At 37.9% G+C, this 15782-nt stretch overlaps 1 protein-coding gene across 1 annotated transcript in view; it reads left to right on the top strand.

Moving 5' to 3' along the window:
• Window positions 1-4005: 4005 nt before the first annotated feature.
• The window catches only part of ACSS1 (acyl-CoA synthetase short chain family member 1), a 55755-nt gene continuing 43978 nt past the window's right edge, over window positions 4006-15782 (top strand). Inside the window, exons 1-2 of the mRNA XM_072409434.1 lie at window positions 4006-4594; window positions 13306-13402. Of these exons, the coding sequence (XP_072265535.1) occupies window positions 4228-4594; window positions 13306-13402 (464 nt within the window). The 5' untranslated portion in view covers window positions 4006-4227. The remainder of the gene's footprint in view (window positions 4595-13305; window positions 13403-15782) is intronic.

The following is a 15782-nucleotide window of genomic DNA, read 5'->3' as shown; positions in this document are numbered from 1 at the left end:
GGACAGTGCGATGACTCCCAGAAATCAGTACTGTCCTGGCAAAAACTGGACAGTTGGGAGCAATAACCCACTACTAGCAATCTTTAAAGAAAAAATATAAAATAAAAATTAGTAGTTCATTAAAGAGAAAATAACAAAAACAGCTTTGCTGCAATTTTCACATTTTTTCCAGAGGTTCCCCCGCAGTATTGTTTTTCTTGCCACTAGTTGTCTTCAGTTTGACAACCAGCATTATTCCACTACCTTTGAGCCTAGGTTTTTTCTTTGAAAGAGAAGAAGCAGATCAAAGATCTTATCCCTCTGTTACTTTGTTCCTACCTACTATCAGCATACACCTTATCACTGATTGGCCTCTTTTACTGCTTCTTGCTTTTACACTCCAGCTCTGCTGTAAATGGACTAAAGATGCTAATACCAGGTCAGAGTCAAGAACTTTCACTGCTTACTTTTAAAAAATACTGTTTTAAAAAATGGATATCCCCACAAAAATGTACAGCCCTGCGTAATATGTTGGCACTATATAAATCCTGTTTATTAATAATAATATTATTATTATTATTATTATTATTAATAATGATATTCATTATAATAATAATAATAATAATAATAATAATAATAATGGGTTGTTACACAGGATAGATTTGACAGGTCAAAGGACAGTGACAAGTTGCCTTGAGCTATAGCAATAAGTTGTTTTTTTTTTAATATAAATTCATAACTCCATAAAGTTTTTTATTGTGGGGTGTATTTTCTACAGACAAACACACATATGAAGCATAGTTATGTTGTGTTTTATTTGTGCTTGACATACAATATGTCTACTAGATTGTAAGCTCTTCGGGGCAGGGTCCTCTCCTCCTGTATCACTGTCTGTATTAGTCTGTCATTTGGAACCCCTATTTAATGTACAGCGCTGCGTAATATGTTGGCGCTATATAAATCCTGTTTATTATTATTAATAATAATAATAATAATAATAATAATATTATCATTAATCTCTATAAAATGAGTAAATCAAACTACACAAAATATACAACAAATAAATTAAAAAAAAATATACTGAACTAAAATTCATAGATTTGAACTGTTCCAGTAGTACTGACTATGCATACACAAGGTTGTAAGTTTATGGGCCTAACTTTGGGCTACATGATCTCAAATTGCTCCTCCATGCAGCTTGCATCAGTTGAAACTGTCTCCTGCAGTACCACGTCTTCACCACAAGATGTCCCTAGGTTCCTAGGTTGAGTGACTGGGCGCCCTGTACTCGCAGTGTATGATACAAAGCGCAGTGCTAAGGTTAGCGTTAGCGCCACTTTATTCATTATTAGGAACTGTCCACTACCAGAAGAAAAAAAGTCAGAGAGCCTTTTGCACTATTTGGCATCGGAAAGGGAAGTAATAAAAAAGGTGGTAGGAGGTCTCAAGGAGTAGGCACAGAGTTGAGCTTTCACATCATATACATCTAAATAATTAAGTAATAAGTTATTATTATTACACAGTATTTATATAGCACCATCATATTACACAGCGCTGTACAAAGTCCATAGTCATGTGACCATGTGTTCCTCAAAGGGGCTCACAATCATAGTCATATGTTATTATTACAATCTAAGGTCAATTTTGGAGGGAAGCCAATTAACCTAACTGCATGTTTTTTGGGATGTGGGAGGAAACCGGAGTACTCGGAGGAAACCCACGCAAACACAGGGAGAACCTGCAAACTCCATGCAGATAGTGTCCTAGGACCCAGCGCTGCAAAGCCCAGAGCACTAACGTATGAGCCACTGTGCTGCCTTTTACTTCCTATAACTTAATAAAAGTTTATTCCAAGGGAAACCCCTAATCCGATAGCAAGCCAAGATCCATTTTTTTCTATGAGCTCAGGTTGTACCATGTGTAGCATTGTTGTATATTGGGTAAAAATGGAACACACGCTAATTGCGCCAAGAATCTGTGAATCTGTGTTACTGTCATTTCTTGCCTGCATGTACTTTAATATACTTAGTACAACCTAATTTCCTTTTTTAGATCTAGATAAAGCGGTGAGGTATTGGAACTACTGTCAGGTTTATATTGCTGCCAGGATCCCTATAAGAGGCGTTTCCGGTCTATAATTTCCCTGACCACCACTGTCACTGGGAATGTATCTGAGGGTAAAATCCAGAAGAATAGAGGGAATATCTTTTAACTGAACAAATGAAGCAAATTCATATTTCATTTTGAACCACGTGCATGAAATATTATTAACAAAAATAATTTTTTAGGGCTTTTTACTATATTATGCTAGCAAGCACTGCATATTCAAACTATGATGCAGATTTAGGCTACGTACACATGATAGATAATTGTCGCCAATGGCAGGCAATAATTTAGTGAGTGTACAGCAGCCCTTCTGAAGTCATTTAGCCTGCCATGGCAGATCACTAAATGACCTACCAGAATGATCAATGTCATTTCCTATGGTGGAGGATGCAGCAGGGAGCCTCCCACTCATTCTTCCCTCTTGTTAGAATTAAACATTGCTGTGTGTTCAATGCATGTGTCTCTGGAAATGACCACAAAAGGTTGATTCCAATGACATAAATTTGATGTACATACATAGCTAGTGAACCCCTCTAGTGAAATGCAACATTGTCTATATTTGTTCTTGCTGCTTCTTCAGAAATCCTCCCTTACTGGGCCAGGATGCCATAACTGCAAATGTCTTTGTCTCTGCAAAATGTTTATATATTTTTAGAGGTGTGATTGTCCAAAAAACAGAATGAATATGTTTGTGACTATGAATGTTCACCTTATAATATTTTTGTTATATGTGAGATCTTCTGATGAAGCGGATTTAGTTTCTGCGAAACGCGTAGGAAAATGTATCATTTAGGGAGACTTGTGAGAACTAATTATATACATAGGATGGTGATTTGTTTTTATTTTATTTTATTATGAACATTTAAAATGGAACTTTTATTGCTTTGATTTCAATTAGATTGTAAAGTATATTTTTGTTGCCTTAAAAGTCCCATGTGTGGTTTGGTTTGTTTGTCATTGTCCCTGCATGGCAAACTGAGCACTGTGCTTTGTCTGTGTGGCTCAGTGCAGAGGTGGATGTAGCCAACAGCGGGCCCCTGTTGGCTGAGGAAGGTCCAGGGCCCTTGTGCATATGTTGCACCTCCCTATGTCCACCCCTGGCTTAGTGTGCACCAAGGGTGTAGTTTTGAAAAAAGAAGAGGAGTGACAGTATTATCCATGGCGAGCGTGCATGTGCATTATTGTTATGTAAATGCCTAATTCCCGAAAAAAGTGAAGGCACGGCGTGCCCATCCGTACCCGCCCCACTACACCCCACTACACCCCTGGTGTGCACATAAAGGAAAGCTGAAAGTCAAGACTGGATTTTGGCAAATTTAAAATAGCGACCCCCTACTGCACAACACCCAACTCCCTGCCACAGGGTCACTATGGGGGGTTACGAGGGGTACTCCTGTATCAACAGAGCTTAACTTTTACAATACTGGAATGTTTAGTCATAGGGGCCCAGGAAGTTTACCTAGTATGGGGCCCAGAAATTTCCACTGTTGGTCCTGCCATTCTGTCTTTTAGGGCCCTGAAGAAGGTGAGAGCAATTCCCCCAAAAACTGTTCTTCTTGACAGCTGGAAATATCTTTGACTTCCACAATCTCCTCTCTCGAAAGATCGGCCCGCCTGTCAGCACTTTTCATAAACCAACTTTAGTTCCGCTTTATAGTCCCTCCTGCATGCAACAAGTGTGAATGGGGCCTTATCAATACCCGGCTGGTTTTTAATAACATGTAGGATTGTATTTCCCTGTGCAAAGCAAAATTTCTCCTTGGCAGTATGTTGATAGTATAGTCCCTGCAGAAACTGATAAAAAGAAGCATCTGCATGCAGATAACCATGAGAAGGCGGCAATGTTTGGCAACAAGACAAAACTATGACACACCAAGGTACATGTGTCATTTACACAGGAATTAGAGAGGGGACAATAAACTGTAAGAGAATTAAAGAAAAAAAAAGTTTGTGTTCTATTTCCTGGATAAGAAATAAGGAGGAGCTCTTGGCCAGAGTATTTCTAGCAGCCCCAGCAGATGCACAGTGCAGTTGCAGTTATCAGCACAAGTAGTGAAGCTGCTAAAACTTTTTAGACACTTTTGGAAAGTTATGGTGCAAGTTTTCCACTGATCTTCTGAAAATCATTGCTTCTTAGTCAGAATGGCAGTCAGCCTTACAAGTAGACTTCTCCTGCACCAACTTTTCACTAAGCAATCAACACCTTCAAGAATTTGCCCATGGAGAAGGCTTAGTGCCAGAATCACTGTCTCCTACCAGAAGCAGAAAGTCCAACCAGCTGTGCAACCTCAATGGGATGTCCATTCCTACATGCCAGAGGCCACTGCCTTATCCAATGTGAACAGCTACCAGGACCTATTGCAATTCTCTCTGGAGGATCCTGAGACATTCTGGGGGGTCCTGGCCAGGGAGAGACTGACTTGGGTAAAGCCACATCAGATTGTTAAAGATTGTGACTTCAGTCAAGGGAGAGTCAGATGGTTCCTTGGTGGTCAGTTAAATGTATCTGGTGAGTGGTGATCAGTAAGGTTGCTAAAGCATTGCTTATCATTACCAATTTCCTATTTTTGCATCTTTTATTGCATTTTATTACTTTTGATCTCCTGCAGCCTCTTTGAAGCCATATTCTGCATGCATTTGAGAGTTGGCTGCCTGGATAATCACAAGGCAGGGTTGTTAATGATGACACTTGGTGCATGCATGATTTTGTTTTTAATGAGTCACTTGTCATCAGACCACAGACTGCTGCCACTCTGTAACAAGAATTATTAATATAACTATTATTAATAATTATAATAATAATAATAAACAGGATATATATAGCGCCAACATATTACGTAGCGCTGTACATTAAATAGGGGTTGCAAATGACAGACAGATACAGACACAGGGGGAGGAGAGCACCCTGCCCTGAAGAGCTTACAATCATGCCTTTATGAAAGAATACAGACTACACATATATATATTTATATAATGACATTGGCATATGGCATAACTTGTCTTGAGGTTTCTGTTTTGTGTTTTTGCAGAAACAGATGTCATAAATGTTTGCAGAGACTTTTATTAGCAGCATGAGTTCATAGCCTGCCATTGAACTGTCTTACCCCCTGCTTGGTCATACAGTGGCTGATCCCTATGCACATTATTATTAAATTAAACACATTTAAATATTACATTAAATAAATAGGGATACAAATACACATTCTGTAAATCAGATCAGATTATACATTTGCTGATTTTCTGCATCTCAGAATGGTTTGATGCCATATGGATCGACGCTTGCAGAAATCTGCTACAAATACACAATATGCATTACTACTTTTGCAAAATAAATTATTATTTTGTATGATATGTACTTTCTCCTGGATTGTAAGCTCTTCGGGGAAGGGTCCTCTTCTCCCGTGCCTGTATCCGTCTGTCATTTGCAACCCCTATTTAATGTACAGCGCTATGTAATATGTTAGCGCTATATAAATCCTGTTATTATTATTATTATTATTAATAATAATATTAATTATAAAAATATTAGGAATAATAATAATAGTATAACTTCTAGTAGTGCATTGAACTTTTTGCAGCCATTATCACTATTTCTGGATTGCATCATACTCTATATTTCTATAATGACATAAAAGTTATAGCAATAGGTTATTGCATTGTCTGCAGTGTTGATCTTCGCATTGCTTTTAGTTATCAGTTTGCAGAAGTTGGATCTGGCAATGAAAGAGTTAAAGTGTCATACCAATGACCTGGCTGTTGCTAAACTCTAAGGAGTTGGGGGATGGGTCCGGATTCGGCTTCTGATTGGTTAAGATGTCTATAGAGTGGGCGTGTACCCTTGAGAAGAATGCTCATGTCACGTGTTACTCCCAGCCTGCAATGTCTGCCCATAGTATATGTGCTGTGATCTGAGAACAAGTTTTCTGGGTTGTCTGTGCCAGGAACAAAATAATAGCATGTGCTGAGCTGTTCATGCAATATCCATCTGCCATCTTCCTGCCAGTATTTCTGTATAAACATATGTTGAAAATCTTGCAACTGAATAATGTTCAATTACAAATGAAGTAGAGAATATTCACTCAGCTCTGTGAAAATAGTTGTGTTCACCTTAATCATCCAATCACATGTAAGCAAAACTATTTTCTTGCATATGTTGTTCTGTCTACCCCTCTTCTGTCTTTTAAAACCCTCACAACTTCCCACCATTACACATCCCTCTCTTTGTGTGTTACTTCCCCCTGCGCCTAGATTGTAAGCCCTGCAGGACAGGGTCCTCCCCGCCTCTCGTGTCTCTATCTGAAACCCCTATTTAATGTACAGGGCTGCGTAATATGTTGGCGCTATTTTAATCCTGTTTAAAAATAATAAAATGATTGGCTATTCAAAATAATATAATTAGATTTTATTTACTATACTATATGTACTGTGCAGATCTTCCTCTAGAAGAGAAAAAGCAACCTGCATAGGTTACCTTCACGTCACCTTCATAAAATGTGTCACAAACACAACAGAGATGCAACCATGCAAATGCTTGCAAAAAGTGCTTCCCAACTTCCCCAATACAGTTGAATGTGAGTATGGAAGTTTGGCTGTGTATGCAGGAACGTTAACATGCGTTTTTTTTAAAATGTCCATGTAGACCCGGCCTTAACCCCCCTTACAGTATTCCTGGGTGTGGCTCGGGGTGGCATTGAGGACTTACCTGGTGCTCACAAGCCCGCGGTGTTCTCCAGCGATGCCGGCCCAGCATGTGTGTCCACTTGGTGATGCCCGGCCGGCATCTGCTCGCATCCCGGCCTGTAAGTGTTGAAGATGTGAGTCTACTAGATTGTAAGCTGTTTGAGGCAGGGTCCTCTCCTCCTGTATCACTGTCTGTATTAGTCTGTCATTTGCAACCCCTATTTAATGTACAGCGCTGCGTAATATGTTGACGCTATATAAATCCTGTTTATTAATAATAATAATAATAACTAGGGGATGTAGATGCTGGCCTGGTATGTGACGTGTATGTGGGCAGCATGCGTGTGTCGGAGGAAATTTAAAATTAGAAGTATATTTACATGTCAAATGTACCAATTTGACATGTAAAAATACTCAAATATTCTTACTGCCAGGGAGGGTAAATTGGACCTTTCATCAAAATGCAAGGTTTTCCTATACTGCCCTGCTTCATTCATATAAATCAGTGCAGTTCTTCCTCCAAAAAAGAAAAAGTAACTGCAGGGCCACAAACAAAATGTAATGCAAGGAACCATGCCGCTACCAAACTGCAAATGGAAAGTGCTTCCCAACCACTCCCATACTAGACTTCTGGGTCATTCTGGTGACCCAAAAAAATGACAACTCTGTTCTTCTGGTGCAACCATTGACTCCAATGGCTTTGGTTAGACCTACACTAATATGCTCAGTGTTATTTTGTCAGCTCTGGTAAAAGCTGATGTTGCAGCCACTAAAGTTTCTGGAGTGTTGAAAAATCACATCAATGTCAATGGAAGTGTTGATGTATAAACAATGCAGAATTAATTTATATTTCCATCTGTCAGTTTGACCTGCTAAACTACCAGCATAATTAAAATGCAGTCATGTGCCGCCAAACATCTGAAAATAGAAGTAAACTTTTATTTCTTAGCAATGTGAAAGCCGTCTTTCTTTTTAAAACCTGTATTAGCCAGTGAGACAGCCTATCACAGAGATGGGTTAAAAGGAATGTACGGGCGGGAAAGAGTGAATCAGATTTTGACATTGCTAGGGAGGTTGTAAATTAAAGTTGCCCAAATTTTAAACTTTCAAAATTCTTAAAAATATGTTAAAATAATTTAAATACAGTTTAAATACAGAATTTAATTAACTTATGTATTTAAATTTAATTAGAATTTAAATTACAGAATAAGAATTTAAATACAGTTCGAAAATCCGGCCACCAATAATTCGGATCCTTCAGTTTTCTGGCAATAATTTTGGATCGCATTTTCAATACAGGGACTGTAGTACACTGTTTGGCCACTGATTTTTTAATGGCGCTGTTCTGCAGAAACAGCTGTTAGGTCTTGCTTGCTAACCTAAATACACTTCCCTGCTGCCTGCTCCCTGGAACTATGCCAGATGTCCACAGGTGCTGAAGGAAAGCCTGGCCTGTGTATGGAGGTAAGTATACCCTTCAAAAATCTGGAATTTTCGAAAATATGGCACACCTTAGGTCCAGAGTTTTCCGGATTTTTGAATGTCAACTGTATTGATTTTTGCCAAGAAATTTAATAGCTGGCCTGTCTTCATATCACAACTCCCAGGATTCCAATCTAGGCTAAACAAGCCATGCCCGCCAGTAGCAATGCATGCTGCCCATTGATCATAATGCTTAATAAAATATTCAGTTCTCCCCCTTTCCTTTGCCCTTTCCTGCTACTGAATGACCTGAGACAATGCTGCTCTCATTTTCCCACCCTCTAGCATCAATAACAGCATTCTTTGCACTTAGTGCCACAGAGGTGCCTAGGAGTAAAGATTCTTTGTATGTACATCATAAGAAATAAAGGATAATGTGCTGCTTTATATTCAAGCTGATTGAAGAAGTGGAAGTATTCTTACTGCTGTCAGTAAAATACTCTTGAAGTTCTGTATTTTTGCGGTAGCTCTGTAGACATGCTTTTGGGTTTGGACAGTATGGTGCTGAGTGTTCTGTACATGTTGTGCTGGTTGTGTCAGTATGTTACTGATTGTGTCTCTGCACGTTTCTGTTTGTGTCAGTACAGAGTGCTGTAACGATTGTGTCTCTGTGCATGTTTAGATTGAGTCAGTTTGTTACTGATTGTGTCTCTGCATATGTTTCCTCTTACTTCTGTCTCTGGATCACCCAGGTTCACTGATGAAAGTGTATCTTCTCCAGCCTTGGAGAGCTTTATTAAATCAGGCCCAAAGACTCAACAAAACGTGACAGGAGTTTGCACACTGCTAAGTAAAAATTAGGAACTCAAACTCAAACTTTTTTAGAGAAGCCCAGTGATACCAGCCACAAAGTCCCAAAATATGCCCATTCCACCTGGTCTGCAATTGGAAATTCTACTGGTGTGTATCAACTAAATAGAGAAACAGAAAACACTTTAATGTATTAAAGTTACCCAAGATTATCATAAGTGACCCTGGGTGATCCAGCAAACCTGGAACAGGTTTCTTAAAAATGATTTACTATTGTTTGTCAAAGATTTTCAATCCTGAACCAGATTCAATCTGGGTTTGCTGGATCACCCAGGTCCTCCCTTGATAATCTATCTCCTCAGTCTTGATGAGCTTTAATAGATTGGGCCCCATGTGAGATAATCTGGGACAACATCCGGCACCCAAGTTGCATTAGTTTCCCGATAACTGAAGAAGAAATTGAAAAGAATACAACAGTACAGCATGAAGGAGATGCCACAAATATACATGGACAGATTTGGAGAAAGTCCTATTTTGCATAATCGTTAGTGGGCAGTGACTCAAGTAATAAAGCAAGAGGGCCAATGTGACAATCCAGTAACTGTCTATAGGAGATGTCAGTAATAACAGCCTTTGTGTCTTTCTTGTGTCGTGGTTTGAACAAGTAAAAAATTACTAATTCACCCTTTCATCAGAAAATTGGTGTTTGTGAAGGACAAGCTTATACCAATGTCCCTTTTCACCTTGGGGCTTGTAGATTTTTTCAGGCTATTACTACTTAGCTGTAATGAGCATGATACATGAGGACCTACAACACCATTAGAGCAAAACATATGGTTGTGTGACAAAGTCTCTACTCATTAAAAGAAAGAAAATAAGAATAATGCTTTAGAAAAAGAACTTGAAAGTGGTATAAAAGTAATGAAAAGGGGGAATACAAAGCAGTAATATCATATGATTCATTTATAGCTATATAGGGTGAACAAAAGATTTATGTAGATCAGCTTCTAACACTGCATTTATTTACTGATGGAAACAAACTTGTATCAGTTCTTTTAAATAATGGTCCAATTTGCTCTAACAAGAAAAAAATCTGTCTGATACCTAAAAACAGACAACAAATCAGATAATTCCTTGGGTTGATATTCTACAACGATTAGCAAAAGTTGAACCCTAGACAGATATAAAAGGAACAGCAAAATGCATCTCTGTAATCATTTGTACATTGTTCAACCTATTTTTTAAATACAAGAAAAGTAGACAAACTAACCAGTTACAGGCTGGGATGGGTGGGATGGATCGTTATATTATCTTTCAAAGGGCTATTCATTTGAACTTTTTTTGGCTGGAGTTCTAATTCAATCAATTCTGTTTTTCTGTTTACAAACACGTCCAGCTATTTCTTAAATCAACGCTACATAGACATGTCGGAAGATGCTTGTACGACATTGTTCATGGATCCAACCTGGCGGATCCACAATTGATCATAATACAAGTGAAGGGGAGAGAGCGCAGTGGGGTGTCGCTCCGTCGTTCTCCCCCTCTCCATAGAGCAGAACGGTGATGTATGTACATTGCTTTCAGTCTTTTGTTGTTGGAAAGGACCGTGAAAGATTCTTTTCAACAACAATTATTGAACATGTGTACCTAACCTAATCTAAAACCAGCTCCTCTGGAAGATAGTCATACATTTGGTCATCTCTTGCAATAAAGACATTTTCATATGTATGTGGGCCACAATAAGTGGTCTGGTGGGCCGGATGCATCCTGTGGACTACAAGTAGGATAGTTGATCTCTATAACCTTTTTTCCAAATGCATTATATGTATATGATAATAACTTACTAATGTTTTATATAAGGGCAGGACTTTTCTCTCTTTTATCCATGTGCCTTTGAATACATTTTTGAAGTTATCTTGTTTGTTCTCAAAGCTGCAGATTGGCATTGCCAGCTGTTATTAGTTCTGTGTTTTGCCATGGCATTCTAGGTAGAAAAACCTGAAATTGTTGCAACAAAATACTAATATCAGGTGTGCTTTATTGTCATATATTACCTCTTGAGCAACAGCAAGAAGGGGCACTTGATTGTTTGAGACAACAGTCTTACAAGTTTAGTTACAGTTGTTTTTCACTAACTTTTATATTTTGGAAGAAGACAGGTGTGGTTGATCTTTAGACATATTTTGGGCCTGTTCTACCTCTTAAGACTCCAGAACCTACAGATTGGGCTCCTAAGGTCAAACACTTGTGTTTCTCCATCCATCTTCTCTTTAGGGTTTCTTCCTACACCTCTTTTAATCCCTTCTCCCCCCAACCCATTAACCCATCTACCCATTCATTATTCTCTCTGTCCTTCATGGATATAGAGATTTTTGTAGAACACTTCTGGGAGCTGATGAAGACGGGTCTTCCCAGTTGCCTTATGTCAGAGTTTGGCCAAGGAACCAGACATCCAGCAAGTTAGCAATGGCAGTGTACCCATTCCTCATTAAATGTTTATTTTATCCATACACAAAAAAAAGCCAAAAAACTTTCTAATGCTTCTCCCAAAAAGTTATGGTTTGTATAAGCCCACCTTCAATGGAATTTGTTAATTACAGAAGGGCTGCCTGGTAACCATATCTCCGCAGATATAGAGTTGATTTCTAATAACAATTAATCTGCACCTTACTGTGTAATATACTTTGTGGTCATTATATGGCACATATTTCTATAATCTCTATAGGCATTTACACAGTATGATATATATGCAATCAATTTAAACAGATTCTGCCTTATTGATTTTACATGTTTTCTAAAATATGCAGGCGCACCCATTCAAGTGAGAATTACAGTATTTATGACCATGAATTAGACCGCATGTGTTTTTTGTCAGCTTGTGTTGGGTATAGCAAGTGGTGAAGAGATATGAAAAGCAGCTGGTGTTTACACAGGCAGGTACTGAGCACCTGTTGATAAAAACTGATCAGCACATCCAAGGTAGTTAGGAGCCACCAAATCCATTGTGAGCATAAAAGGAGCATGGAAGGTTTCTGAAACATTTCCTTCCTAATGCATGTTAAGGACATTAAGAAGAGTTTCCAGGCAGGACATAAAATCAATCAGTGAACTAATTGTCCAGAAAATGTGACTACTGAAGTCTGAAAGTCCACTTAATTTCCTCGGTCTGAGTTCTACCGGTATACTATCCGTCACAGGCGGATCATTGAAGTTCATTTAGCTTCTTCTTTAGGGCTACATTGTCCATTTTCATCTCTTGCTACTAAGAGATTTTGGGAAAAGTCCTTTTTATAAATGTTGCTGCAGGCACGTTTTTGCAGACTTTTTTTTAGTTTTTTTTTTACACTAGGCTGCTCAGTGTATACAGTGGATCAGCATCTGCAAGGTGCTGGAATAAATTTATTCTCATGTTCATGCACAGGAAGGAGTCATACCATCCCAGCCTGGGCAAAGAAACTGTTCAAGGGCAAATGACCCAGAAGAAGGCTGGGTAAAGATGCTGAACGGATCCATTTGGCAGGTAAGTCTTCTATATTGTGCAAATATGCTGTGCATACTTACACCATATGGCAAAAACCCTGGGCACCATCAGAGGAGAGTTTTAAAGTTCTCTACAACAACTGCTAGTGATTTACCCACTAGATGTAGTAAATGGTCTCCAATCATATAGAACAAATTGTTTCAATACTAAAAGTATTATATTATACTTATTATTATTTTTTGTTTTGGTATATGGTTAGGCCATGAGCTAAGATGTGTGTAATGGGTACTTATAGTGGCTTCAAGGAACAGCAAAATCTAAGTATGCTGTTATAGTTTTTATTTTCATGTTTCATTTTATGTATTATTTTGTATGCTATTAATAATAAAATGATTTTAATTTCATCCTATGTAAGTGTTATGTTGTCTTATTATATTGTAAGATTTGTGGGAATCATGATAATGGTCAAGAAGTGAGCAGTGGATTCGGGTACCCCTAAACGACCTCGGTCAAGATAAATTATTATGCATAACTTAGGTTGTATACAACATGGGAAATATCTGTAAAAATGAAAATTATTTTACATAAGTTGCTAAAAAACGGTGTGCTTTTACAAACTGAAGTAGTGAAAATTTCCAAGAGAAAAAAGTAGTACACCTCCATTCCTTTGACTTGCGTCAAAGCATGCCTTGGTATTTACTGGGGAATTGGGGAAGACATGCAGAATCAGAAATACATGGGATTGTTTTATTTTTCATGTGTTTCATTTTTTTTATTTTAAACATATTGTAGTAATACTAATGCCAAAATCTGTATTTCCCCTATAGTGAATTGCCTAGACAAGCATGTCCATCAGTGTCCAGAGAGAGTTGCGTTAATCTGGGAAAGGGATGAACCTGGCACTGAAGTATACATCACATACAGGTAGGAAACATATGATAAATATATGATATATGGATATGTGCCTGTTTCAATGTCTATTTGGAATTGTTCTTTATCTTTCTAATACTTGTCCCAATAAAAAATGTGGGGAATGATATCTTTGATACAGGGCCTAATAGTACATAATTCATTCTAAGCAAAATGATCAGTTTGTGATACCACTATGGCTTCATTTGGGGGTACTAATATACACACAATACTGAATATATAGAGTTTTTGTTGCTGTCTGTGACTTTATGTCCCAGTGAATTCAATACCTTTATTTTGTCTGGCGTTAGTACATAATGTTCAAGTTAAACAAATTCCACGTGATATATTTCGTTTGCTGCCTTATTCCAATATTCTATTTGCTGTTACTAGGAAAATGACAGCTTTTTCCAGTTGCACAATTTCCTGCATGACATTATTAGCAGATTAGATTGGTGACAGCTGGAAATGATTGAGCTAGGTAGCTTTTTCAATAAGTGTCCTCTAAGGTGCCAACCAATTGTTTTATTAGGGACAAAATGTTTGTGCAGGCTCTGGAACTGAGTGATACGGAACATTTAATATGATAACCTCTTTTCTATTCTTTTTCTCACCTGTTCCAAACTACCTCCCTGTGTATATCAGACCTGTCCCTTACTGGTTAATATTGACATTGTGTGGATGCATTTTTGTCCGATGACTGCCAAATTTTTAGCCGTATTTATTTCATCAATGTTGTGTCAATATTAGGAAATATCAATTGGATCATGGGTTACTCTCTGTAATAGCACACTCCTTTCTCAGAAGACTGCAAACATCTGCATAGATGTATGGTATATGCAGGACCCTTACTCAAAGACTACAAAATGAAATATCTAAGACACAATTGTTAGGTTAATAATGTAGTTTTTGCAGAGCTGTGTTTGCCTTAAGGAACAAGTGGCCGAAAGCTAAGGGGAATCCAGGTTATAGGGGGGAGGAACAAGCCTCAAAGTTTACAATGTGTGATCATTTTTTCTCCCTACCTTGTTTCCCTCTTATAAACACTTCTGAAAATTAGGCTGTTTATAGGTGCTTTAAAGTTCCTGCATAAACTTCCACACATGATTATATTGCACCTGTCCAAGTGTAACCTCCTACCTGTAAGAACATCATTTATAGAGTGTATTTGACCCCCAGAAATCAGGCAGGTCAAATAAAACTTGATTCCATATCTTCTCAGATGTCCTCTGATGTATTTATATCTTCCGTCAATTATTGTTATTATTATTATTAATAAACAGGATTTATATAGTGCCAACAAGATATGCAGCACTGAATAAATCTCACAGTGGCCAGAAAATGCATTACATGCATTACTAAGTAAAACGTAGATAATTTGTAGTGCAATCCAAGTATAATAAAACCTAAAAACTTGCACTGGATGAGTGCTCCAATATATAGCACTATTTCAAAGATTTATGTAAGAATATTTTACTGGAAATCAGTCGTAGCAATTAAACCGTGCGCAAGGAGTTTGTATGTTCTGCCAGTGTTTGCGTAGGTTTCCTCCGGGTACTTTGGTTCGGTACTTTGGTTATGTAATTTGCTTCCCCCCCATAAGTTGTTCCTTAGGTTGTGTTAATGACATATGACTATGATAGAGACATTGGATTGTGAGCCCCTTTTAGGAACAGTTAGTGACATGACTATAGACTTGGTAAAGTGATGTGTAATATATTGGCACTATACAAATACAAGTTAGTAATAATAATAATGATAATAATAAATTAAAGATTAAAAAATGAAGATTTCCATTTGTCAGCCAATTACCACTTGAATTTTATCCAGGCTTTTATCTGCCCCCCACTCCTTATCCACAGTTATCACTAGTGAAACTCTGCAAGTTGTGTTTTTTTTACTTGCAGATATTTGTGCCACCCTCCAGCGTCATATGTGTATAATACAAGTCATTCGCATGAATGTCTCTATTCACACAGCAACTGTTGGAGGGCAGATAATCACCATCTCTGCTATAAACAAATAATACATAAACTGCATTTATAAACAAACATGGTATAATATATAATATCTAGAATAAAAAAGTCAGAAATAAATAAAATAAATAGCATGTGTAAAAATTATATAAACAAGAGCTTATATGTTTCCCAGGCTGACTAGGTAGGCCAAGAAGGGCGTAAGAAAAATTGCTTACAGCTAAAGGCTTCCAGTTACTGCTACATCCGTAGCAGGTCAGCGTAAGATTGCCTTACCCTGTAAACCTCAATGCACAGACATGCTTTTACTTTATGACCTATGGTGTTACTTTTATCTTACTGCTTTCTAGGAATAGTTATGACCTTTTGCTGAATACCTGTAACACATGCACGCTAGGGTATAATGCACACACTTGAGT

Source organism: Pyxicephalus adspersus, chromosome 4 (genome assembly GCF_032062135.1).
Source record: "Pyxicephalus adspersus chromosome 4, UCB_Pads_2.0, whole genome shotgun sequence".
Taxonomy (NCBI): Eukaryota; Metazoa; Chordata; class Amphibia; order Anura; family Pyxicephalidae; genus Pyxicephalus; species Pyxicephalus adspersus.
The sequence above is the reverse complement of the archived record's forward strand: the minus strand, read 5'-3'. Positions and strand labels throughout refer to the sequence as shown.